We start from the raw sequence: 25,775 nt of genomic DNA on the forward strand, positions 1-25,775 counted from the left end.
ATGTGGGGCCGGCGGCGGCGCGGGGCCGGGGCCGGGCCCGGGCCCGGGGGGAGCGCGGAGGAGCTGCGGGCCCGGCGGCGGGAGCGGGAGGCAGGTGGGGGCCGGGCCGGGTTCGGCTTCCCGACCGCGGGGCCGCCCTTCCCCAGCCGCCCGCTGCGCTTTGGGCTTCGCGGGGTCTCTCCGCGGCGTGAAAGCGGTTTTGTCCCCCCCCACACACTCCCTCCGTCCCGGCAGGGCGCAGACGGGCGCTGTGAGCCCCGCCGGTGTGCGGCACCCGCAGCCCCGCGAGGTTTAAATCCAGCCCCTGCCTCTTGCGTCCCCACCAGCTCTGCGGGAAGGGACCGGCGGCTTCTCGGGGTTAGGAGGAATTAGGCTGTTCGGTGCCTCAGTCCCCCCCCCGTCTTGGTCCCCTGTCACCACCTGCCAGCGGGGCAGGTGGTGACAGGGACTGCTTCCATCGCAGCTCTGAGGAAGGCCCGGCGGCAGGAGCAGCTGGTCAGCAAGCGGCTCCTGCGGGAGGACGAGCAGGATGGAGCCGAGGTCCTGCTGCAGCCTCTCCCGGAGGACGAGGTGAGAGCGTGACGCTCGCCGTGGTGATGGGGGGCCCAGGGGTCTCCCCTCGCCTTTAGATGTCTGGTGGTCCTTTAGACAGCGTGGTGGAACCACCGAGGCTCTTTGCGAGCAACTGCAACGCTGCCTGGGTTTCTTTGCCTCTAGGGTTAATGGCGTGAAGTCCTAACACCGGCACTGCTTGAAATTCACACGGCTCTTAATTTTTGGACAGGTCTCCGAACTGCTCAGGGGTGTGCAGAGGGGTTCAGAGGACAGGAAAACATTGCTGAGACGCCTCCGTCGGGCTCTGCAGGACAAGGAGACTCAGCAGAAGTTTGTCAGGTCAGCCCAGGCCTGGCACTACAAGGCCGTTTGTCCCACTTGTCCTGTGGATGAGCAGGTGTGTGTCTGAGGGCAGGAGGCAGCAGGTAACAGCACCCTTTGTGTCCCCCCAGGCTGGATGGCAGTGTCCGGACACTCATCGGGCTGTTCACCGGCAGTCTGGCTGATGTGCAGATGGAGGCAGCCCGCTGTCTGCATGAGCTCTCCCACTCCAGTGACGCTGCTGTGGCTGAGGCGTGCATGCCGGTGACCTCCTATCTCCTGACATACCTCTCGGGACACAGTGTTGAGTTTGTGGTAATGTCCGTGCTTGGGTTTGCCAGGGCTCTGGCTCCCAGTAATCCTCTGGTAGCAGTTGGGTGGCAGTAGGACCCGTTTTGGCCAGGCTTTAGTCTGATATGGTTCATATGGAAGCGCTGGTTTGAAGGGCCCTCTGGAATTCCCTAATTCATCCTTCCCTGGGGAGCAGCACTGTCCCCAGAGCTAGCCCATGGCAGCTGTGGCTGGCCTAGTCTTGAAAACCCCCAAGTGTGGAGACACCCTTGGCTGTCCCCTGTCCCAAAACCAAAAGGAGTTTGATTCCATCGTGTTTACATCTCCTTCCATGTAGCTGCAGACTGCTTGTGAATGTTGCCAAGCCTCCCCTAGGCCAGGCAAATTCGGCCCAGCACCCCCAGACTTTTTTGTAACCCTCTGCCCCAACCCAGCTGTCCTGGCAGCCTTGCAGACATCACCTCACCTGACTTGGGCACACCCAGGTGTAGCCTCCTCAGCACCAAGCACAGGGGAATAACCCCGTTTCATACTCTGCTGTCCCCAGTGCTCCGGACACAGCCCAGGTCACAGAGTCATGCCTTGTTTGCAACAAATTCCCCCACGTAGCCCCGTGAGCATCTGCCCTCCAGTTCCAAGCTATGTTTGTGGGAGCAGGAACTGCAGGCTGTGGCTTTTGGACTCCATCACCAGATGTGTGGTCTGGGCTCCTGATGCAGGCTGGGCCTGCGCAGGAGGTACCTTGGTGCGAGTGTGGTAGGTAAAGCAAAAACGCAGGTTGTTTAAGGAAGAGCAGAATGCCTGCAGTTCCAAACTGTAGAGTTTGATCCAGGTGAAGGAGTGAACACTTGGAGTGGCTTTGGGGTGGCTGAGTGATTTGCCAGCTGGGTGCCTGCAGATGCTATGGCTGGACAGGCAGTGGAGTGACAGGGGGAGGTCCCTGCAGAGCCCTAGGTGGTGGAGCAGAAGGCTGAGGTCCTCAGCCAGGGCTCATGATGAGTGGTCAGTTTAGGGAAGGAGCCATACCTGAGCTGCAGAGCTTAGACAAGACGGGATCAGAGCTCAGGGATAAAACAGGGAGCAGCTTTAAGAGGATGATCATATTTGCAATACACAGGCAGTCTCCAAGAGAATACCATGGAATTAGAGGGGTTTCAGGGAAATATAATAGCAACAATTAGAAGCCTGGAAAAACTTTTAAAATGGAAGTGATGTTCTTCTAGTCCCAGCATGATTAAGAGAACAAGGATAGATTGAAGCCAGCTGGGAACAGGGGTGTCTGGGAGGGTCCAGCAGTATTCACCCACGTTTGTCCCTCTGGAGACAGCCTCTGCCCTGCACAGGTGAAGGGTGACCTGGGGTGCAGGGACCCAGAGGGCTTGCTGGCTGCTCTGGGTGCCCAGGCAGGCCAGGGTCCTGCTGGGGAATGTGGAGGAGGTGACACGGTCTCTTGGTTGTGTTTCAGGAGCTGTGTTTGTACACGCTGGGCAACTTGGTAGTGGAAAGTGAAGCTGTGAGAAAGCAGCTTCTGCCTCAGGGCATTATTCCAGTGCTGGCATCCTGCATCCAGGTGGGTAAAGTAGCTCAGTCACACTCTTCTCATGCCCTGCCCCATAAAAGGACCTTTTCTTATACCCTTTAGGCACTGGCTGAGAGGACTGAGTTACCATTCCAGCTGGGTAGAGATCCTTCTGTACAGGACTGTCCTGTTGCAGCAAGTGAGGGCCTCTCATAGGCTCCTTGCGCTGCTTTTTAGGGGCTCAGGTTACCACCTTGTGTCCTTTTCAAGCTGCATGTCTCACGTTGATAACTGTGGCTTGCAGGTGAAGTCTCGAACACAGTGAGCTGCAGACTTTTTCCCTCTGCACAGTTTGGCTGCGGCAGGTTTAGGAGACCAACACAGTGAGCAGTGCTGTCAGCTGCAGATCTAAATGTGCAGAGCAGCAACGCTGCCGTGGTTGGGCTTCTGAGTCCCTACAACTGCAACCCCTGAGTGTGGGGCCGGGGGGGACAGCTCAGCTTTGGCTTGGCTCAGTGTTACATGAAGGTATTGCCCTTTCCCTAGCATGCAGGTGATGCCCTGGGACCCCTTGCCTCTGTTGTGTGGGATCAGCTTTGTTCTGTTTGATTGCAGTCCCCGCATGAGGCTGTGCTGGAAGGTCTGGGTTACGTCTTGTCACAGCTCCTCCAAGCCAAGGAAGCTCCCACAGAGATCATACCGTGAGTCCGAGCTTTGTACCCTGCGTCGGGATGGGCCCTGGGGCCCTGCGTGGTATTTGCGTGCCAGGGACGATGATGCATTTCCCATCCCAGAGATACTAATAATTCAGAACAGAATCCTACAAGAACTATGCAGGCTTTTCTGCAGATCAGGGTGCAGGGCTTGACTCTTTTCCTTCAGCCTAATCTGAGCAGATGGCTTTGGTATTTCAGTAAAGGACAGTGTTGAGCAGGGTAGGCCAACGGGGAAATTCTGGCCGCATTCTTCCTGCTAAGGAAAAGATCAGTTTGACAGCCCTCAGTGCCAAAACTGTGCCCCCAGCCAAGGTGTTCTGAGTGCCCCCAGGTCCTGCCACTCACAGGGACAGCTTGCACATGCCTTGCATTGTGCTGTGGTGGTGCCTGAGTCTGTAGCCCTTACCTAAGAGCCTCTTCCAGGAGTGTATTTGGAGCTGCCTGGCAGCTGGGGACGATCTGTCCCCATCGGTTGTCTGTCCTGCCTGTGCTCCGGTCAGTGCCTCCATTAACTCTGCTGTTCTGACCCCAGCTTGGTTCTGGACTCTGTTCTCCCCCAGCACATGCTTCGACTGGTTTGCTCTGGCCTCAAATTTGGGACAGGAGCTGCTGTGGAATTTGCATGGTGTCTCCACTACATCGTTTGTAGGTAAATGTTCTTTTATCCTCATTTTGAGTTCCCTGGGGGCAGACGAACATAGAAGCATAAAGGCTCTGCCAGCTGGAGCACAAGCCTGTGTGGAGCCTGTGGTTGTGTGTCTGGGTCCTGCATTGCCTCCCCTCACCCCTTTCCCTTTGGAAAGCAATTTCTTTCCCCTCCTGGGCGCTCCCGGTCTCAGATTTTAGCACAGCATGTTTGCGGGATTGATGAGTTTGTTTACAGGGTGATAACAGGTGACAAAACTGAGGCTGTTCTTGGTGCTCTAAAAACCCCTTGATTGCCTCCTGCGTTTGGATTTGTGTCCTGCACTTCCCAAGGCGAACTCCCTGAATCTTCGAGCTTCTGGGTTTGGTTCAGTGTCACTTGTCCAGGCTGGCTGCTGCCAAAAATCTCTACCTGCCTTGGCGTGGCTGTTCTGGTGGTGTCATCTCTTGCAGCAGCCCCAGCAGAGAGAAAGCACAGTGTGGGTACTTGGAGAAGAACCAGAGCTGTTGTTTCCTGGCCTACGTGGCTAATTCCAGTGGATCTGTTTTCCATGGGCTTTTAAACTTTCTCTTAAGTATCTGCTCAGAAACAAGCTGCTATTTAAATGTGAAATAAATCTGACTATGGTTTCAGGATAGTACTCAGGATTTCCAGGCCCAGTTGGTTCGTGGAGGCTGCGGCAGGTCCCTAGCTGGGTGCAAAGAGCAACCGTGGTGTCCCTTCCCTTTGCAGCCATACAGCCAACGCGACGCTGGTAGCACTGGGGGCCATACCTGCCCTCACCTCGCTCTTGTGCGACATCGCTTCTGAAATCTCCCAAAGCATTTCTGAGGGCCTGGAGCTGGTAAGACGTGGGCAAGAATACTATTCTTTCTCTGCGTTGCTTTGGGGGTGTGATCCAGCCCAAAGGCATCGTCTTTCTCACTCTCAAAGCTCACCTGCCCGGTGCTGCGGTGTCTCGGCAACCTGCTTGCAGAGGAGACAGGATGCGAAGCCCAGATCCAGGACGAGCGCTTGCTTGTGGCCCTGTTCATAGTCATGCAGTGCTACCTCCAGAAGCACCCCTTCATCATACCGGAGTGCCTCTGGCTGCTGAACAACCTCACGGGTGAGTGTCCCTGCGTGGCTGTGAGCAGAGCTAGAGCTGCTGCTGCCAGGACCTACTTTGACTGCTGGCTTCAAGCTCACTACATGGGGAACCTCCCAGCAGAGCTGCGCCGTGCGGTGGCACAGTCAGAGCATGAAGGACTGCCAGGTGGTGTCTCAGTTTATACAGATGGCAATGCTTTTAGGGAAACAGCAGAAACACTCCTAAATCAGCCAGGTTCTTCCCTTTATGTATGTTGCCTCCTTGATTCAGTTCGCAGGATAGGTTTTGAGTTTAGTAAGATGGAGTGGGTGGGTGGGAGCTGTCTGTCCACTGACACCTTGTGTGTCTGAGCTGGTCTGCTGTGGGCTGAGTGTGCCTTGTGCTTGCCCAGAGCGGTTAGCGTGCACTGTCTGTCCCTCCTGCGCTGAGGCAGTTTTATTAACGCGCTCATTCTCTGCCCGTTCCAGCGGACGAGCCCTTCTTCTGCTCTGCTCTGCTCTCTCTGGACTTGCTCCCAGCCCTGCTGCAGCTCCTGCCATGTTCCCAGGCAGCGAGCGTGTTGGTAAGACCCCGCTTCGTGCCCCTGAGCTGGGGAAAGCTCTAGACTTTGAGGAACGTGAGTCCTGTGCGTGCAGTACTCAGGCTTGGGATGGTAATAACAGCTTGGCGGAAAGTCTGGTGTGGTGGTAACATCCCCACCTGCATCCCCTGAAGACACTACCTCTGTCTCATCAAAGGAGGGATCCCCTACCTGATGCTAATCCCAGGCACCCAAGGCAGATACTGACCTAGGTCCGGGCCTGCCAGCACCTGGGGTGGGCCAGGGGAGGCTGCTGCCACCTTCTTTCGGAAGACTGTAAAGGTGGAGGGCTCTCGGGGTGCTCTGTCAAGGGGGGTGTGATTGTGACCGCTTGGCGGAGATCCTGCTGAGATCTCCAGGGCATGCAGATGAGCTGTGCCCCAGGGGGTGGGGATGCCCCTTGGCGGGGGCGTGGAGCTGGGGAAAGCACCTGGCAGGATCTCTGGGGAGGGAACGGGGAGTTCTTTGCAGCCCTCCAAAGGCCGTCAGGATCGCCGCCCCTTAGCAGAGCGTTCCTGGCTTGTTCCTGGCTTGCTCACTCACGGCTTCTCTGCACAGGGCCTGACGGTGCTGTGCAACGTCGCAGAGAAGGGGCCCGCCTACTGCCAGCAGCTGCACCAGCGGGCTGCCCTTCCCCTGCTGCTGGGCGCCCTGGCGCTCCCTGACCCAGAAGTGGTGGGGCAGTGCCTGGAGCTGCTGCACCTCCTCTTCCTGCACTGCCCGCAGGTAGGCCGGGGGTTCACGCCCACGGACCCAGCGTTAAAACGGTGGGTGTCACTTGAACAAAACTGTTCTCCCTCCTTCCCCTTCTTGGCCCATACTCCTTCAGTACTCAGGCGTGCACCGAAGCGGGGTGGGGAACGCTTCTGTGACAGAGTTGGAAGTCCTCACGTCTCCGGGGGAGGGGGGGGGATGTTCCTTTTTGTTGACTCTGTTTTCTGGGCAGGTTTTTTGCACCCTTTAAGTCACTGATTATTATGGGGGGACTGTTTTGCTTCAGTTGTGCTTTCTTCAAGTCCCATGCACTCAGACCAGGGACCAACATGGCTGGATTTACCTGCTCTGGACTCAGTGTCTGGCAGGGCTCTGGTGAATTCCTTCAGCCCTGATCCCTGCGCTGTACAAGGGGAGATCGAGGCTCGGGACAGAAGGGATCAGCTGCAGTGCCTACTCGGCTGTCTCAGCCCTCGTGTAGCAGGCAGCCAACCCCCTTCTTGCTCTTCTCTCCTTGCGCAGGCTGCTGTTGACTTTGTCAGGCAAGGAGGGCACCAGACCCTCAAGCAGCACCAGAGCACCCCGGAACTCCAGGAGCGGGTGCAAGCACTGCTGGACATGGCCCTACAGCCGCCGGGAGCCTCTGTCTTCAGTTCCTCACCAGCTGCATCGTCCACCTTCTCCTAGATTACACAGCCTGCCCTCCTGGCCCGAGGAGGAACAAACTATTCACTCACTGCCCTGCTTTCCTGCACCACTGCCCAAGGGCTGGTCAGGCAGTCACACCACCCACGAGCAGCAGCGCTGGCTGCATGGAAATGCTGGTGCTGGGTGGGCTGTTCCCCGCTCCCCTCCCTGATGTCCGTGTCACCTTGGAGCCACCACCAGGCTGCCCCACGCCTCCCTGGTGCAGGGGCAAAGCTGAGCTGAGCTGCAGCCAGTGCAGAAGAGCTCTTGTGGCTGTGGAGGGGAATACAAACCCTGCTGGATTTGCGGCTTCCTTTAGCATCTCCTTTTGGTGCTGCAGTTTTAAATCCAACACACGAAGCTCTGGGTAAGCATGTATGTTTATATGATTGATAAGTTAAGGACACATTTTACATTAAAGATCATCGGTAAAGCGTTCAGTATGTGCACAGTTGGTGTCCATCTTCACACCTTGCCTTTCACAATGTTCTCCAAGGCCTTGGCCACTTCATCCACGGAAAGGTTATCCAGTGACACGCTTTTCTCCTTGCCAAACTCTGCAGAAAAGAGTGAGGGTGAGAGCAGGAGCCTCATTCTTTTTGTCTTGGGTGAGCTAAAGCCCTGCTTTGTGTTTCCCCAGGGCCTTAGTCAGTGTCACAGCTGACATCTCATCACCATCCCTCAGCATTCAGCATTCTCCAGTTGCCTCCCTGTGCCCAAGTTACTGTTTCCACCTTCCTTGATCCCCTTGTTCAGCCACTCCCTTGCAGAAACCAATGCACCCTACCATGTTTGCTTACCTTTTTTTGTAAACCTGGGGTGCTGCTGAGCAAAGGCCACTGTGCTATCCCACAGCTACCAACCTGGTGGCATTTGGCCCAGTCACATCAAGCTCCTCACTAACACCTCAGTAAAACAGTGCTGAAAAAAAACACCCCTGCCGCTGCAGCGGTCCCTACCTGGGGCAGTATGTTCCTGCAAGTCAGAGGCACGCGCTAACGCTTGCGGGCTACGCTGGCCTTTGTGCTCGCACTGAGGAACTCGTGTTTAGCATTGCGTATCTGAAGGGACGTTTGTAACCTCGCCTGACACAGACGGCTTCAGGAGAAAGAGCCTTTTTAGAGGGCCTTTTCCGCTCCCTCCGTGGCGTTTCACCGAGAACGCGGAGCAGGATGAAAAAGCAGGAGCGTTTTTTACCGCCTCCTGGGGTCCCCCCCGCAGCACCCCCACGCCGAGGTGCTGCCGCCGCCACCGCCGCCCCGGGCACGCGGAGGGCCCTCACTCACCGTAGCGGGCCCACAGGCGGGGCCGCACGCCGGAGCACTCGCGGATCAGGATGGGGAAGCCGGGGTTGGCCTGCTTCAGGGCCACGTAGTGCTGCTCGATGAACTCCCTGCGGACGGGACGGGACGGGACGGGGGGCCATGAGCAAGGCAAGGTCCGCGGTGCCGACCCCGGCACCCGCCCCGGTCGGGCGGCACGGCACGGCACGGCACGGCACGGCACGGGCCTCGCTGCCCCGCTCTCACCTGACGCCGCGGCTGCCGGCCGAGCTCTGGCACAGGTGGACGCGGAGCTCCCGCAGGCCGCAGCCCAGGCCGCCCCCGAGCCCCCTCACGGCCGCCGCCGCCGCCGCCATCTTGTGCGCCCTGCCTGCCGCGGGGCGGGGCTGCGGGGCTGCGGGGCTGCGGGGCTGGCCAATCGCCGCGCGCGCCCCGCAGGAGCTGGCCAATCGCTGCGCGGGGAGGGGGGGGGCGGGCCGGGGAGCGACGGGAGCTTGCGGCACTTCCTGCGCAGCTGCTGAGGGGAGCGGAGCGCAGCCGAGATGCCGGAGCGGGACGGTGAGGGCCGGGGGGCGGCGGGGGGGGGGGGGGCAGCGCCGTGACAGCGCCGTGACAGCGCCGTGCCCGCCCGGTGCCCGCCCGAGCCGGGCCCGTGCTGTGGAGGTGGCGGCGCGGGGCCTGCCGGCGCTGCGGGGTGTCTGAGCGCCGCCCTCCCCGTCGCCCCGCAGGTGAGCCGTTCTCCAACCCGCTGGCCCCCGATGGGCACGACGTGGACGACTCGCACTCCTTCCACCAGTGAGCGCTGCGCGGGGCTGGCGGCCGTGGGCTGGGAGGGGGGGTGGGGGGATCCCGGGGCTGCGGACCCCGGGGCTCTGAGGCCGCCCCTTGCAGCCGGAGGCCGGGAGCGCCCCGCGGGGCCCTGAACCCGGCGCCGCGGCTCCTCAGAAGCGCTCGGGCCGCTGCAGCTCGCTGGGAGGGGGGCAGTTGTTGTTCTCGCTGTTCCTTGCAGGTCCAAGCTGACCAATGAAGACTTTCGGAAGCTTCTCATGACCCCGCGGGCTGCGCCAACGTCGGCACCACCATCCAAATCTCGCCACCATGAGTGAGTAGAGCGTATTTCACAGAACCGTGGGGCAAAGCACGGCCTTCTTCCCTCTGGGGTTCTGCTCCCATCTGACTTACTCCACTGCAGAGTACGAGGGGGAGAACGTAAAGGCCTATGCTAATAAGCATACAGATGGGGCCTGAAGAGCAGACCTCCACCTTGGTTTGTGCTGGGGTCCGTGTAGGCTGTACACGTATGTTATTGGGGTTAACTGGAGAAACGAGTGGGTCGGGACTGTTGAAATAACAGAGTGAATTTTGCATGGTTGTTAGGACGCTTCATGCAGGTTTTAAGAAGCAGATTAGGTTCTTCTGTGCAAACCTATGCTTTGCCCTCCTCTATCTACTGGAAGAGTGGAATTAGGGAGAAATTGGACTGTACTGTTCCCGTCTTTGGGTATCGTGGTGTCCGGCTATGTCTGAGTAACTGTTCTGACAAGCTGCCTGTGTTTGTCCGGCTGTGCAGATTGTATGTGTGGTTTCTCACTCTGTTCCAGGATGCCCCGGGAGTACAATGAAGATGAAGATCCAGCTGCTCGCAGAAGGAAGAAGAAAAGGTAAATGTTGAAAGTGATGCATCGGAACCTGTCTTTTGATGTTATATCCTTCTCATGGAAGCAGCTGTTGAGCTTTTGGGCTACCAAAGAGGACCCTTAGCAGCCTGGATTATTCTGGGGCTTTGGAGCCAAGCAGTGTGCGGTGAGGTCAGGCTGAGTGACTGTTACAGCTTGTGGAACAGAAGTGGAGTGGCAGCGGCAGGGTGGGGTTGAAGCTTTGCCTCCAGAAGAAGTGGGAGAGGCTCCTTTGGTGTCTAGCGGGGCAGAAGAGTGCTAGGACATCCGCACTAGCGACTGGGTCCCTTAGGATCTAAGACGTTTTCCTTTTGGAAGGGAAGGCTGAGCTCATTGTTAAGCCTCGGTACAACAGCTTCTTCTTGTCTGGTGTTCTTGAGGCATGTTTTGTCCCACAGTGCTTTAGTATGTTTTTGGGGAAGGGGTAGGGAGTGGAACAGGCATGCGTTGGGCTTTAGTGGCTGTTGCCTGAGCAGCACATCAAATGTGAACGTGTCACTCTAACCATGAGCTGTTTCTCTAACCCCAGCTATTACGCAAAGCTGCGCCAGCAGGAAATAGAACGCGAAAGAGAGCTGGCTGAGAAGTACAGGGACCGAGCCAAGGAGAGAAGAGATGGCGTGAACAAGGACTATGAGGAGACAGAGCTGATCAGCACAACTGCCAACTACAGGGCTGTGGGGCCCACTGCAGAGGCGTACGTGAGCTTGTGGCACATCCTTCTCTTGCCAGTCTGCTCCAGAGTGGTCATCTCGTAACAGTCTCAACTCTTGTTGTACAGGGATAAATCTGCTGCAGAGAAGAGGAGACAGTTGATCCAGGAGTCCAAGTTCTTGGGTGGTGACATGGAACACACTCACTTGGTGAAGGGTCTGGACTTTGCGCTGTTGCAGAAGGTGAGCAAGGATAGCACCGTGCTGCTGGGTGGCGGGGAGAGGGTGCTAGTCTCAACTTAGAAACGATTCAGCGTTGTCAGTGTGTTCCTGGAATGCATTTTCCTTTCAGGGAAAGATTTATATAAGTCTGGGGAGCTGGTGGGAGAGGCCTCGCTGGTTTTGTTGGGCAGCAGTGGCATGGATTGGTTTGTAATGTGTGAATTTACTTTGTGGCCAGGTGCGGGCTGAGATTGCCAGCAAAGAGAAGGAAGAGGAGGAAATGATGGAGAAGCCCCAGAAAGAAACTAAGTGAGTAGCTGAGGATTTTGCACTCCTGAGTGCAGCCGCCTCGCAGACAGGAAGATGCAGAGGAGGCATACACTTAGCTTACTTTTGTTTCTTTTTTTGTTCCTTTTCAGAAAAGATGAAGATCCTGAGAACAAAATTGAGTTTAAGACCCGCTTAGGTAAGACTGCGTGTGGCTGTTCCCCACGTTATTTGTGTTGTGTCATGAACGTGGGAGAAATACTGAAGTCATTGAAGGGGGGCATCTGGAGCGTAGCAGTTCTGAATTTGAGGTCTGGAGTGCCTTTCTTAGGAGGCGATTCTGATGTTTTTAATCAGCTGTGTGTGCTTCTCTACGGTCTCGTCCATTGCTCTCTTAAGAGCATCTCCCCCTTGCATTTCCTTCCCCTCCAGGTCGCAACATCTACCGCATTCTGTTCAAGAACAAAGCCTACGAGCGGAATGAGCTGTTCCTGCCAGGGCGGATGGCCTACGTGGTAGATCTGGACGATGAGTATGCTGACACTGATATCCCAACCACGCTGATCCGGAGCAAGGCTGACTGCCCCACCATGGAGGTACCCTGACAGCCTCCAGGTTCCCTGGCAGCACTGGTTTGGATCAGCCAGTGCAAGTCTTGCCAGGAGGGGTTCCCTCTTTAAAGAGTCAGCCAATTCCTCGGGCGTTTCTCTTTCAGGCGCAAACTACGCTAACAACAAATGACATTGTCATCAGCAAGCTAACACAGATCCTCTCCTATCTCAGGCAAGGGACCCGTAACAAGAAGCTCAAGAAGAAAGACAAAGGTGGGTGCTGAAGGGAGCTAAGTGGAGAGGCTCAGAAGCTTGAAGCCTGCTTGAAGCCTGTCCCAAGAGAATGAGATGCATTTTGATTTGCTGCGTTCCCTACACCCTGAGGCAGGGGACTTGGAGGACAGTGATCTCCTATGGTTCCCCAAGCACTGCATCCTGAAGGCAGGCTGTGACAGGCGGGATCACAGCAGGCTGGATGCTGAGAAACTACAGCTGCAGGGGTGGCTCTTGCTGCTCTGTTCTTCCTGGTTAAGGACCAGTTCCTTGGGGAAATGTTCTCTGTCGGGGTGGGACTTGGTGGCTTGCCGAGGGAATGAGACAATGCGGTGGCCTAAGAGGAAGCTGGGAGGACATCCTCCAGGCCTGCTGCTGTTTGGGCTTGGAAGGTGGACTTGGGGACTGGGAATGAGTGTGGGCTGGGTGTGGAGTGATGTGCATCTTACTGCTGTTGTGTCCTTGCAGGGAAGCTGGATGAGAAGAAACCCCCTGAAGCTGATATGAAGTAAGTGCCCCCCTGTTCCCACAGGCTGTGGGGTCAAAGCTGTCTGTCCAAAGCAATGTGTTTTTGGCTGACTGGGTTCAGAGAGGGCTTGGCTTAGTGCCTCTGGAGCAGGCTGCCTCTTTGGACCTGCTGTTAGAGCTATTTTTAGGACAAGGTGGCCAAGGCTGGAGGCAAGTTCTGGTTTTTATTTCAGACTTGAGACAGGCAAAGGTTCTCTGTTGTCCTGATCAATAAGAAGGAAGTCCAGGCAGCAGAAGAGAGCAGAAATACAGTGATACATCTGACAGATGTAGAAGCCAGTACTAGAGGGCATCCTTAGCTCTGTGGCCATGTTGGTGACACGTGCTCCTTTACTAGGCTTCATTTCAAAGGGAGGCAGTGTTGGCTTCTCTTGCACAACGTGTAAATGTGGGCTCTTTTCCACTTCTAGTATCTTTGAAGACATTGGGGATTATGTGCCCTCCACTGCAAAGATGCCACGGGATAAGGAACGGGAGAGATATCGTGAGAGAGAGCGTGACAGGGACCGGGAGCGTGACAGGGACCGGGATAGGGACCGGGACAGGGACCGGGAGCGTGATCGTGAGGAGGAAAAGAAGAGGCACAGCTACTTTGAGAAGCCCAAGGCTGATGATGAGGTGAGTGCGTGGTGAGTGCAGCTTTGGGGTTGGTGTGGTTATGTTCCCAGATGTGCCTACGCTCAGCTCATGTTTAGCTCTCTCCAGCCAGGGGCTGGTGGGTGGCTGGGTGCTTGTCCTCTCCTTCAGCAAGTAAGGCAAGACTGTCACAAGCCGGTAGCTTTTATGGTTCAGCTCTGTGCACATATGTTTGCTCCAAACAGTCTTAAAGTGAAGCTGCAAGTCGCATAGCTCTGTCACTTGCCTGATTTCAGCCCTCCCAGGTGACATGGTATCTCTCCCTCTTCTTTGCAGCCCACGGATATTGACAAAGGTGAGTCAAGTGGCGTGGACGCTTGAATGAGACTGGACATTTCAGTGAGGCCGTATGGGGCTGCAGGCTGCTGAACAGCCGCTTGCCTCGCTGGTCTTCTTGAGCTCAATTCTCCCAGAGACTGCTGCAACAGAGGGAATTGCCTGCTGTGAGGGATGGGTATGGGGGTGAAGTCTTGTGCCTACAGCCTGCTGCCGGCCAGCCCTGGTTGAGTGTGTGTGCAGATTCTTCCCTAGCAGCAGACCTGCTCAAATGACCTTACGCTGGCTGTAAGCTGAGGAGGATTCAGGCTCTCCTAGGATCAGCCTTCATGAATTGCCCCTGCCTGTGCTCAGACTGGAGTTTGCTGCTCCTAGGTGCTCTCCTGCTTCCTCCTCTCCTACCTCGTGTGCAGCCTGTCTCCAGCCTGCTACCCCGTCCCAGCACCGTCCGTTCCATGTACCCTGCAGCAGGCCACCCCTGACTGCCCTGAGTGGCTGCATGCAGAAGAGGGCTCTGTCCAGCCCCAGATGTATTAAGGTGAGCTGTTCCTCCACCAAAACTCTGCTGCTCTCTCTGTCCCAGGACCTGGCTCGGCCAAGGAGCTCATCAAGTCCATCAATGAGAAGTTTGCTGGAGCTGCTGGCTGGGAAGGAACAGAGTCATATCCTTTACTGTCTGTGCCATCCTGTCTGACTGCAGTGCTGGGCTTCCTCTGCAGGCCAGCCTTGCCTGAGTGTGGCTGTGGGACTATTCTTCCTTACTCTGTGGGAGGGCTCTTTCTCCTGTAGCAGAGAAACGGCACTCGAACCTTGTTGCTCATTGTACACCAAACACAAGATCTGCAGCCTCCGATTCAGTCGTGCTGGGGCAGGTGCCAGCTTGGGTGTACGGGGGAGATAGCTTCTTGCCTGGCTGTGCTCAGCCCTTAGCTGTAAGGCTACGTGGTGTTGCTTTCCTTTACTGTTGTCACATTGAAGAAGCCGGAAGACAAGAAACAGCTGGGAGACTTCTTTGGCATGTCGAACAGCTATGCTGAGTGCTACCCTGCTACGTAAGGAAGCAGCAAGAAGCTGTGGGTTGGGAGCAGGGTGCACCAAGGGGCCACTGTACTGTCTACTCATCAGCCTCACTGATCCTTGCTGGAAGGAGGATCCTTCCTTTTCTTATCTGGGGAGCCTTGCCAGGCTGTGCAACTTCTTGGTGAAATGTTCCTGGAGTCCTTGGGTCTGGTAGACCTGGCCTTTTCTTACCTGGTCTCTGCTATAAATGGCTCCCTGGAATCTGATGCTTCTCAGTGCCAGGGGAAAGCAGAGGTGGCTGAGCCCACTGGGTTCCCTGTAATTCATGTGGTCATTGAGCTCTGGCCACAAAGCAGTCATTCAGCATTTCAGCTCACCTCTGGGGCTTGCAGTTGGAGGAACTTCTCAGTGGTTCAGGCATCAAGGTCCTGGGCAGTGTCCCCGACGTGCACTCTGAGCACTTTCCTTGCTTTGCTTTTATACAGAATGGATGACATGGCTGTGGACAGCGATGAAGAGGTGGACTACAGCAAAATGGATCAGGTATGCTGCTATGAGCTTTTTAGGGTCAGCCAGTGAAGTAGGTATCGCTGCAGACCTAGACGATCCCGCTTCTTGCAGGCTTGTGCAGTGGGGTTGAATGCCTTGGAGCTGGGTGTCGGATGTGGTTCGCGGCTTGCCAAGCTGCTGTCCCAGGGGGCAGACATGACCAAGACATCGTGGTGGTGTATGCTACTCTGTCTCAACTCCATTTTCCACAGAGTGTCCTGCTTGGGGCTTCCCAGGGAGGGAGATCTCAGAGCCAAGTCCAGACCGGGTGCACAAGTGTGTTGAACTGGGGCTGACGGGAGTTTGAGATCTTGCCTGGGCGTATGAGGTGCATGAGAAGTCGTGGTCGGTGTCAACTAAGGAGTTGTTCTGAGTGTTCTCTGTTCTGTTTTGTTTTCCTGCAGGGTAACAAGAAAGGGCCTCTGGGCCGCTGGGACTTCGATACCCAGGAGGAGTACAGCGAATACATGAACAACAAGGAGGCTCTGCCCAAGTGAGTGAGCACTTGTGAAGGGCTAGATCCAGCTGAGGAAGGATTCTGGGTGGGGGTGGCAGTGGCTGCCAAACTCGGGTTGGGGGGGGGGGCGTAAATCAAGAAGAGCAACCACTTGTGAGTGGGCAGGAGGAGGAGCTGTGGATCTGGGGCATGGTGGCTTCTTTGCTTTTAGTATTGCTTGTGAGGATGCCTGTCCAGCCACTGTTTCCAGCGTGACAAGCCAGCTCTGTCGAGTACAGGCTTGTGACTGGAACAGTCGTTTCCATTCCACCACCAGGGCACGGATCCACACCAAGCACTGAGCTGTCTCATTCCTTCTCCAGGGCAGCCTTCCAGTACGGGATCAAGATGTCTGAGGGACGTAAAACCCGTCGTTTCAAGGAGACAAATGACAAGGCAGAGCTGGACCGGCAGTGGAAGAAGATCAGTGCAGTGAGTGTCTGGTGCTGGGGTGTTGCTTGTTCAGGCTGTGAACTGCCAGCACATCCCTGGGTTAGGAGAGCTTCCACGTAGCCCTGCACTTGCTGTCCTAGGCACCTCTCTTTGGCCCACTCCATGCCTTTGCAGCCAGGCACTGCTGTTGTGCGTGTGCAGCAGGTCTGACTTTCTCAAAAGGCTGGGTCTGCTCCTCGCCAGAGTAGCAACCTGTCTACTTACATCTACCAAAACTTGAAGCTCCAGGACCAGAGAGCTATCTGGAGCTGCGTGTTCAGTTTGCAGTTGTTACCCTGGGAGCGGTTCCAATCCCTGGGCTCTTTGCTCAGGACTGTGCAGCAGATGGATGTTTCCAAAGTCAGCAGCCCTGAGTCATCCAAATGGACTTGGAGGGGACAAAGCATGTCTTGAGGCTCACTGTTTCCTAAGAAGCAGAGCTGGGAGCCCCAGGAGGAGGTTGTCATGGCAGGGTGAGCAGGCCATGAGCACTCCCAGTAGTGTGGGATGGGCTAGGGAAAGGTGAGGACAGATGCTCATCCTTCATGGCCAAAATGGAGCAGAGGGGGAGAACAGGCCAAGCCTCTCCAGACTTCAGGCAGCTTGTGGACAACTTTACCTCACCTCAGCTCTAGCTACAGCTCTCACTGGGTGTATCTTGCACCCTCCAACCCTTCTGTTGCAGGCTGAGAGGCTTTGTCCCTGTGATTGCTTTGCCCTTGTGGAGACAAGGAGCAGTTACGGGCAGCCAGCTTTCCTGAAGGGTAACAGGAACTTGTGTTTTCTCTGCAGATCATCGAGAAGAGGAAGAAGCTGGAGGCCGATGGGTTAGTAAAGTTACCTCTGCTGTTGGCTTGGCAACAGGGCCGTGCTGGGGCCTGGTTGTCTTCTGCCACCTCTCCCTGGGGCTGCAGGGTGCAGAGGTGTCTCCGCCAAGCTCTTGGCGGTGGGGCTGGCCGGATAAGGGAGAACATTCAGCCCCTGCAGTGTGCTCCTGCACTGCTCAGCTCAGCAGGGCTTGCAGGGCGCCTCTCCCCTGAGCCACGCGGGTGCTGAGCAGACCTGGGAGGTGAGGACTTGCTTTGGGCTCTTCGTCACCGGGCACTCCTGTGCCATCCCGCTGGGCGCCCTTGGGCTGGAACCGGACCTTGGTGCTGAGCCCCGGATGGGGTTGAGCTGCCTGCCCTGCATCCCAGCCCACCCCCGCGCCTGCCTGTCTCTTTCCAGGGTCGAGGTGAAAAGGCCCAAGTACTGACGCCCCAGCTGCCTGCCTGCTTCTCGTCCTTCACCTCCCGGAGCCCCAGCCTGCTGGATGCCGCCTCCCAGAGCCCGCGGGGTGCCGCTGCCCGGGCCGGCCCTCGCCGTTACCCGCACCCCGTCGTAGTTCAGCCCCTTCCGCTGCGGGGCCCCCCTCGCACCTCAATAAACCCGCGTTCAGCGTTGCCGGGGCTCCAACCGTGCGGCGCGCCTGGGCCGGGCGCTGGGGGCGGGGCCGCGGATATGTAAATGAGGGGCGGGGCAGGTGAAACGGGGGCGGGGGAGGGGGTCGCGCGGTGTACCCGGAGGGGGCGTGGCTATGCAGATGAGGCGCGGAGCACGCGCACCAGGCGCCCGCAGCGGCATGGCGGCGGCGGCGGAGGAGGTGAGAGGGGGGCGGCCGGGCCGGGCGGGGAGCTGCGGGGGGGGTGTCCGCGGGGTCCGCCCTCACCGCGCCGCCCCCCCCCCAAGGAGCACCCCGCGGGCCCGCGGCTCCGCGACACGCCCGAGGACATCTGCCTGGAGGCGGCGGCCAACGCCATCGCCCTGCACCCGGCGCGGGCCCTGCTGGCGGCGGGGGACGTGGACGGCGACGTGTACCTGTGAGTGGGCGCGCACCGGGACCGGCCTCGCCGCCGGCGCCGCCTCGGTCGCCTCACCCGCTGCCCGCAGGTACTGCTACTCCTGCGTGCCGGGGGACACCCGCCAGCTCTGGTCCTCGGGACACCACCTCAAGTCGTGCCGGGACGTCGCCTTCTCCCCCGACGGGCAGAGTGAGTGCGCGGGGACGGGGATGGGGTCGGGCTGTGGCGGGGTCCGCGCTGACCGGCGGCCGCAGGGCTCCTCACGGTGTCCAAGGACAAGGCCATCCACATCCTGACGGCGGAGGACGGGCGGCTGGAGACGCGCATCGCCAAGGCCCACAGGTACGTGCCTCGCCGGGGACGGGCACGGACCCGCCCGGGCCCCCCAGGGACGCCGACTGACACCGGCGCCCACCCTGCGCAGCGCGGCCCTCAACTGCGTGCTGCCCGTCGATCACCACCTCCTCGCCACGGGTGACGACGGCGGAGAGCTCAAGGTGTGGGACCTGCGCAAGGGGGAGGCCATCCTGGAGGCCCGGCAGCATGAGGAGTATATCAGCGCCATGGCCGTGGATGGGAACGGGAAGATCCTGCTCACCGCCAGGTACTGCAGGGCTTGGTGGCACCTGGATCAGGCGCCGTGCCCATCGTGGCAGGGGACACGGGTGGCTGCACCCCGTGTCCCTGTGCCACAGGGCCATTCTGTCTCTCACAGTGGTGATGGCACCATGGGAGTCTTCAACATTAAGAGGCGTCGCTTTGAGCTGCTCTCTGAGCCACAGAATGGGGACCTGACATCTGTCGTGCTGCTGAAGGTAGGTGCTGGGCCCTGTTGCGTAGCAGATGTACAGTCTGGTAGTTTCTTTGCCATGCTCTAGGTCTCTTGTTTTGCCTCTGCCTTGCTCTACCCCTTCCTGCCTAGAGAGGAAAGAAAGTGGCTTGTGGCTCTAGCGAAGGAACCATCTACCTCTTCAACTGGGATGGCTTTGGGGCCACCAGCGACCGCTTTGCTCTGAGGGCTGAGTCAGTTGACTGCATGGTCCCCATCACGGAGAGCATTGTGTGCACAGGGTCCCTTGACGGAGTCATCAGGTCAGAGCGCTGAGGGCATGGGATGCGATGGGGGGAAGGCCCTGGGGAGGGTGGGGAACGAGGTTAGACCTGGCGAAGGAGGGCAAAGTTTCTGCTGGCACTGGAGGGATCACATCTGAGCTGGAGAGGTGGGCTCGCAGTTTTCCTGGGGCTCTGTCTCTTAGAAAGGTCCTCACTGTGATGTCCCCATTCACCTTGTCCCTAGGGCGGTGAACATCTTGCCCAACCGGGTCCTGGGGTGCGTTGGGCAGCACACGGGGGAGCCCATTGAGCAGTTGGCTGTGGCCCCAGACGGGCAGCTCCTGGCCAGCTGTGCCCATGACCAGAAGGTGAAGTTCTGGGACATCTCCTCCCTGGGCTCCATGGTGGTGGACGAATACCGGAAGAAGAAGAAGCGGGGTGGCCCGCTGAAGGCCCTGAGCAGTAAAGCCACAGGCAGCGGAGAGGACTTCTTTGCAGACCTACGAGAGGAGCAGGAGGCCACGGCAGAAACAGCGACAGGAAGCGACAGCGATGATAGTGACTGAGGGGCCAAGAGGGTTGTGGTTTGGAGGTGGACAAGGCCAAGGTTTGCTGGTGGACATGGAGGTCCTGGGGTGGGGGGAACAAGGCAGGATACTGCCCAAAAGGGTGGGGGCCCATGGTGCTGGGGGCAGTGTGAGTAAGAGGTGGGCAGCACCTGTGTGGTACAGGGCTGTGAGTTGTCCTGCAGGGGTCCTGGGATCCATGGGCAAACAGATCCTTCCTGGTCTTGCTTGTCCTCTCAGCCATGGTGTGGTGCCATGCCTCCTCAAGGCTGTGGCAGAGCTGCCCGCGCCACTATCCCGAGCAAACGTGTTGAGCATTTTTTATTAACTAACTTGAACATGAGATGTATTAAAAAATGCAGTGCCTTTTTGTTTCCTAGCAGTTTGTGCTGATGATTCGGCTCGCCCCAACTTCCCTGGTATTTTATAGCACATTGGGGACCTGCCTGTAGGATACTGGGGGTGACACGAACCCTGCTCAAAGTGCTCCTGTCAATTGGGCCAGCATCATGAATTGTAGCTGTCTTTAGTAGGAAGCCTCCTTCCCCCCACCCCCGCCAGTGCTCAAAGTGACACAGGAGCACACGTGGGGTGACTTGGGCCACCAGGCTCCTTTGCTGTGTCCCCTGCAGCAGGGTGGTTGTTTGCCTGCAGGTGATAGAGGTGATAGCTCCCCAGCCCGCCGCTTGCCTTGCTGCAGCATGGCTCCCCTCTTCTTTTGCTTCTGCCTTGCTCACAGCCCAAGAGCGGTGAGCCCGCTGCACTCTGCCTGCTGCACACGTCGGCTCTCCCGCTCCGTGAATGCTGCCCAACACTCCTTGGTTCGTGCCCCATCCCTCAGCACTGCTGAGGGGCAACAGAAGTGTGCGCAGGTGCTTGCTCGCTTGGAAGACCCTGGTGCACTGTGGGAGACTGTGGGTGCAGAGAAGGGCCCTCGGGGACCAGGGCTGGGAGAGCATCGTCAGGCTCTCCGAGGAACCCTGGGAGTGCAGCACTTTGTAGGCGTAGGCACACCAGGACCTCAGAGGAGCCTCTGAGGAGCGCCACAAGGTCCTGGGAAGGCCCTGACATGCTTTAGAAAGCACTGTTAGCCAGTCAGGCCTGCTGGAAGCCCATGGACTAGTGGAAGGCAGCACTTGGAGGACCCCAAGGCTTGCCGAAAGGGCACCGGGAAGCGGCGGAAAGACGGTCTTCCTGGCAGTGGCAGAAAGCGCTTAGAGGGAGCCAAGGATGCTGCTGGCGCTGGGTCTGTCTACCAGGCGCTTCTGGAGAAGGGTGGGCGCTGGAGGAGCCAGGCTGGAGCAGGGATGCACCCGAGGCCCTGCTGAAGGAAGCTCCTGGCAACAGTTGCCTGGAGTACCAGGCACTGGAACAACAATGGTAAGAGTACGTTGAGGCTATCTTCCTATCCAGAGCAACGGTAAACATTGCTGTGCTAACACGTGGTTTGAGCCGGAAACAAGCTGCTGGACCTGTTGGGGAGTTGCATCGCTTTGGTAAACAGGGGACACCCCCTTGGCTGGGGGGGCTGCGCTTCAACTAGGAGAGTGGCTGTGGGCTCTTGTCCTGCCGCAGTTTTCCCAGAGGGGTCTGATCCTGAGGGTGTGCCCGGGCTCCCCCTGCGTCAGGGGACAGCATGCCTTCCAGTCACTTGGCGAGAGCAGAGGCCGCACAGACAGCTCCTGCCTCGGCCAGTGGCCCCCGGGGGACTGAGCGCCCTGCCCCTCACGTGCGGCCTTGCTGCGCCTTCGCCTCGTCCGTGCCTGCAGCCACCCAGGGCAGGAGGGCGGCGGGCAGGGCCCCGGCTCCGCCTCTGAGGCAGGGAGCGGCGTGCTCAGGCCTTGAGGCGTGCGGAGGAAGGGAGTAGCCGTGGGCCGGCTATAGCCCAGCGGTTCCTTCGGCTGCTTGCAATGGCTTTCGTTCCTCTGCCCCGGCAGGGGTTCGATCCCGCGGGCACCCCTGGCCCACTTCTTGCTCGGGAATATTTGCCCGACGTTCTCCACATTTTCCTCCTGCTCGTGTTCTGCCCATTACATTTCATCCGCCTTCTTCACTTTTATCCTCTTCTGACCTCATCCTGTGCCCTGCTCGCGTGCTACGTACCAACTCTGTGCCTATGAAAAGTGCACAAACAACCAGGGGAAGATGTGACCGTAATCATTTTATTCACAGAATCACAGAATGGACGAGGTTGGAAGGGACCTCTGAAGATCATCTGGAGATCAAGGTAGAGCCTGCAGCTGCACAACCATGACTAGGCAGGGGACACCACCAGGATGCTCTATTGGGTTTATGTGGTAAAGTTTTGAAATTTTTTAGAAAATATAAATTTTTTAGAAAATTAGAAAATTTAGAAAATTTTTTAGAAAAATAGAAATTTTTTAGAAAATAATATTTTAGAAATACCTGAAGTGTGGGAGGTAAAGGGATATGGCCAACCTCTTTTCAGTGGTTTGTGGGGACAGGACAAGGGGCAATGGCCACAAAATGGATCACAGGAAGTTCCGCACCAACATGCAAAAGAACTTCTTCACGGTGAGGGTGACGGAGTACTGGAACAGGCTGCCCAGGGAGGTTGTGGAGTCTCCTTCTCTGGAGATATTCAAGACCCATTTGGATGCCTACCTGTTCAACTTGCTCTAGGGAACCTGCTTTGGCAGAGGGGTTGGACCCGATGATCTCTTGAGGTCCCTTCCAACTCCTACAATTCTGTGATTCTGTGTTATCATTATTCTCATCCTAAATCCAAAACAAAGCATATCAGCTACTAGGAGGAAAACTAAGTCCATCCTAGCCCAAACCAGGACACCATGGTATGGAGTATCCATTTGGGCAGTTAGGGTCAGACGTTTGTGGTACTTTAACACAGTTGGGCAGTTGAGCTCCACCCCAACCGCTCTCTTCCGCTCCTCAAAGGGAAAGGCAGAGAAGATACGATGAAGGGCCCAAGGGTTGAGATAAGAACAGGAAGATCACCCTACAATTATCGTCACGGGCAAAACAGTCTCAACATAGGGAATTAATGTAATTATTACCTATTACTATTAATAAAACATCGAGAAACTAAAACCAAACTAAGACTACCTTCCCCCCATCCACCCTCATCTACATCCTATCCCTGAGCAGCACAGGGGCATGGCAAATGGGGGTTGCAGTCAATCACTTTGTCTCTGCTGCTACTTCATAGTCACTCTCTTCCCCTACTCCATCGTTGGGTCCCTCCTATGGGATGTCATCCTTTCCGAACTGATCCTGTGTGGGCTTCCCACAGGCTCTTCAAGAACAGCTCCAAGATGGGTCTGTACCATGGGGCCCATCCATCCCCCAGGAGCAAACTGCTCCAGCACAGGTCCCCCACAGGTGGGCAGCAGCTCCCCCCAGACCCCCTGCTCCTGCGTGGGCTCCTCTCCACAGGCTGCAGCTCCGGCCCGGGGCCTGCTCCTGCGGGGGCTCTCCATGGGCCGCAGCCTCCTCCAGGCCACATCCACCTGCTCCACCGGGGGCTCCTCCACGGGCTGCAGTGTGGAGATCTGCTCCATGTGGGACCCATGGGCTGCAGGGGGACAGCCTGCTCCACCAGGGTCCTCTCCACAGGCCGCAGGGGAACTTGTGCTGCATGCCTCGAGCACCTCCTGCCCTCCTTCTGCACTGACCTTGGTGTCTGCAAGGCTGGTTCTCACTCTTCTATCTCAGCTGCTGTGTCACAGTAGGGTTTTTTTTCCCCCCCCTTTCTTAAATCTGCTCTCACAGAGCATGAGCCCACTACCAAAACTTTGCCACATAAACCCAATAGAGCATCCTGGTGGTGTCCCCCTGCCCGGTCATGGTTGTGCAGATGCTGGCTCTACCTTGACTTCAGCAAGGCTTTTGACACTGTCTCCCATAACATCCTCATAGACAAGCTCAGGAAGTGTGGCCTGGGTGAGTGGGCAGCGAAGTGGATTCGTGACTGGCTGGATGGCAGAGCTCAGATGGTTGCACAGAGGGTTGGTGCAGTCTAGTTGGAGGCCTGTAGGTGTCCCTCAGAGGTCCAGTGTTGTTCAACTTCTTCATCAATGATGTGGACAATAGAACGGAGTGCACCCTCAGCAAGTTTGCTGATGACACAAAGCTCAGAGGGGTGGCTGGTACGCCCCCCACCCCCCACCACAGAGGGCTGTGCTGCCAGAGGGATGCGCCGAGAGGAACCTCAGGAAGTTCAACACGGGAAAGTAGAGGGTCCTGCACCTACGGAGGAATAACCCCAAGCACCACTACAGGCTGGGGGCTGACCTGGTGGAGAGCAGCTCTGGAGAGGGACGTGGGGGTCCTGGTGAACAGCAGGCTGACCATGAGTCAGCAATGTGCCCTTATGGCCAAGAGGGCCAGTGGGATCCTGGGGTACATTTGGAAGAGTGTTGCCAGCAGGTCAAGGGAGGTGATTCTCCCCCTCTACTCAGCCCTGGTGAGGCCACACCTGGAGTATTGTGCCCAGTTCTGGGCTCCTCCGTACAAGAGGGACATGGAACTACTGGAGCAAGTCCAGAAGATGGCTACTAAGATGACGAGAGGACTGGAGCACCTTTTGTATGAAGACAGGCTGGGAGAACTGGGCCTGTTTAGACTGGAAAAGAGAAGACTTAGGAGAGACCTCATGAATGTGTATAAACATCAGAGGGGAGGGTGTCGAGAGGATGGAGCCAGTCTCTTTTCAGTTGTGCTCAGTGACAGGGCGAGAGGCAACGGGCACAAACTGAAGCACAGGAGGTTCTGGCTGAGTATGAGGGGGCACTTCTTCACTGGGAGGGTGACAGAGCCCAGGAACAGGTTGCCCAGAGAGGTTGTGGAGTCTCCTCTGGAGATCTTCAAAACCCGCCCAGATGCCATCCTGTACAATGTGCTCTAGGTGATCCTCCTCAGCAGGAGGGTTGGACCAGATGATCTTCAGAGGTCCCTTCCAACCTCGTCCATTCTGTGATTCTGTGAATAAAATGATTACGGTCACATCTTCCCCTGGTTGTTTGTGCACTTTTCATAGGCACAGAGTTGGTACGTAGCACGCGAGCAGGGCACAGGATGAGGTCAGAAGAGGATAAAAGTGAAGAAGGCGGATGAAATGTAATGGGCAGAACACGAGCAGGAGGAAAATGTGGAGAACGTCGGGCAAATATTCCCGAGCAAGAAGTGGGCCAGGGGTGCCCGCGGGATCGAACCCCTGCCGGGGCAGAGGAACGAAAGCCATTGCAAGCAGCCGAAGGAACCGCTGGGCTATAGCCGGCCCACGGCTACTCCCTTCCTCCGCACGCCTCAAGGCCTGAGCACGCCGCTCCCTGCCTCAGAGGCGGAGCCGGGGCCCTGCCCGCCGCCCTCCTGCCCTGGGTGGCTGCAGGCACGGACGAGGCGAAGGCGCAGCAAGGCCGCACGTGAGGGGCAGGGCGCTCAGTCCCCCGGGGGCCACTGGCCGAGGCAGGAGCTGTCTGTGCGGCCTCTGCTCTCGCCAAGTGACTGGAAGGCATGCTGTCCCCTGACGCAGGGGGAGCCCGGGCACACCCTCAGGATCAGACCCCTCTGGGAAAACTGCGGCAGGACAAGACAAGAAATACTACACAGACGGTGCTCTCCAGGCTACTTTAATACCAAATCGGTGGCTGGCGGCCAGTCCTCTTGGTCCAGAGGACTCATTCATGACGGCCAATAACCCCGGCTGCTTCCCGCAGCCCAACTGGCTCTGTGCCTTCCAGAGCCCACAGCCACTCTCCTAGTTGAAGCGCGACCCCCCCAGCCAAGGGGGTGTCCCCTGTTTACCAAAGTGAGGCTGCTGCTCGGGTACCCAACATGCAGTGGAGGAGAGCTGAGGCCACACATTGTCTCCCTATTCAGCTAGGCCACCTCCCAAAGGTCCCCTATACCTCCCCAGCCCACACCCAATGCTGGCAGCCTTTCAGAGCAGCTGCTGCTGCTTCTAACTTCTCCCAAGACCTATGCTGGGGCCCTACTGCACCAGAGCAACACAGAACAATTTTATAAAAAATGGAAAAAGCTGAACCAGGCAGGTCAGGCCTACCTCCCCCAGAACAGAGCAGAACCAAGTGCCAGCTGGGAACAGGGCAGCTGTCACGCACCATGACAGCACCCCCATCTTCCAGCGCTGGCTCTCAAAATGAACCCCAACAAACTGAAACCAAAGCTGAAACAGGTCCACATCCCCACCAGGCCCGTGCTCCACTCCTGCAGACAGCAACAGGACGTCTGATGGCTCGGGTTCGGTTCATAGTTTGGGCAAAACAGCTGCCTACGTCAGCAGGCATCCTGCAGGAGAGAGGAAAACATTGGGCTCTGTGTGGTTCTCTCCCTC

At 57.5% G+C, this 25,775-nt stretch overlaps 5 protein-coding genes across 5 annotated transcripts in view; 3 read left to right on the forward strand and 2 right to left on the reverse strand.

Annotated features, from left to right (window-relative positions):
* TMCO6 (transmembrane and coiled-coil domains 6) lies at positions 1-7,557 on the forward strand. The gene is made up of 12 exons (XM_040572964.1): positions 1-94; positions 464-570; positions 785-894; positions 1,008-1,191; positions 2,633-2,737; positions 3,302-3,387; positions 3,935-4,051; positions 4,781-4,892; positions 4,982-5,156; positions 5,606-5,700; positions 6,277-6,444; positions 6,955-7,557. Exons 1-12 carry the CDS (start codon positions 1-3, stop codon positions 7,117-7,119), a joined length of 1,518 nt encoding a protein of 505 aa, XP_040428898.1. The 3' UTR covers positions 7,120-7,557.
* Positions 7,484-25,775, reverse strand: part of NDUFA2 (NADH:ubiquinone oxidoreductase subunit A2) — a 26,553-nt gene continuing 8,261 nt past the window's right edge. The window contains exons 3-6 of the mRNA XM_040572970.1: positions 14,046-14,049; positions 8,649-8,772; positions 8,406-8,512; positions 7,484-7,676 (exon numbers count right to left, since the gene is read on the reverse strand). Of these exons, the coding sequence (XP_040428904.1) occupies positions 7,585-7,676; positions 8,406-8,512; positions 8,649-8,758 (309 nt within the window). The 5' untranslated portion in view covers positions 8,759-8,772; positions 14,046-14,049 and the 3' untranslated portion in view covers positions 7,484-7,584. The remainder of the gene's footprint in view (positions 7,677-8,405; positions 8,513-8,648; positions 8,773-14,045; positions 14,050-25,775) is intronic.
* On the forward strand, positions 8,861-17,423 carry IK (IK cytokine). The gene is made up of 20 exons (XM_040572961.1): positions 8,861-8,960; positions 9,131-9,197; positions 9,412-9,504; positions 10,004-10,063; positions 10,608-10,775; positions 10,860-10,974; positions 11,192-11,262; positions 11,373-11,419; positions 11,653-11,816; positions 11,936-12,044; positions 12,513-12,552; positions 12,983-13,190; positions 13,485-13,503; positions 14,068-14,146; positions 14,456-14,536; positions 14,990-15,047; positions 15,458-15,546; positions 15,873-15,981; positions 16,774-16,808; positions 17,209-17,423. The coding sequence occupies exons 1-20, from the start codon at positions 8,945-8,947 to the stop codon at positions 17,234-17,236; spliced, it is 1,656 nt and encodes a 551-aa protein (XP_040428895.1). The 5' UTR covers positions 8,861-8,944; the 3' UTR covers positions 17,237-17,423.
* On the forward strand, positions 17,588-19,820 carry WDR55 (WD repeat domain 55). The gene is made up of 8 exons (XM_040572967.1): positions 17,588-17,623; positions 17,710-17,840; positions 17,911-18,011; positions 18,077-18,164; positions 18,247-18,426; positions 18,538-18,637; positions 18,745-18,914; positions 19,120-19,820. Exons 1-8 carry the CDS (start codon positions 17,603-17,605, stop codon positions 19,439-19,441), a joined length of 1,113 nt encoding a protein of 370 aa, XP_040428901.1. The 5' UTR covers positions 17,588-17,602; the 3' UTR covers positions 19,442-19,820.
* Positions 23,585-25,775, reverse strand: part of DND1 (DND microRNA-mediated repression inhibitor 1) — a 5,045-nt gene continuing 2,854 nt past the window's right edge. Inside the window, exon 5 of the mRNA XM_040572968.1 lies at positions 23,585-25,729. Coding sequence (XP_040428902.1) covers positions 25,713-25,729 — 17 coding nt within the window. The 3' untranslated portion in view covers positions 23,585-25,712. The remainder of the gene's footprint in view (positions 25,730-25,775) is intronic.

The sequence above is a fragment of the Cygnus olor genome, chromosome 14, assembly GCF_009769625.2.
Source record: "Cygnus olor isolate bCygOlo1 chromosome 14, bCygOlo1.pri.v2, whole genome shotgun sequence".
NCBI lineage: Eukaryota > Metazoa > Chordata > Aves > Anseriformes > Anatidae > Cygnus > Cygnus olor.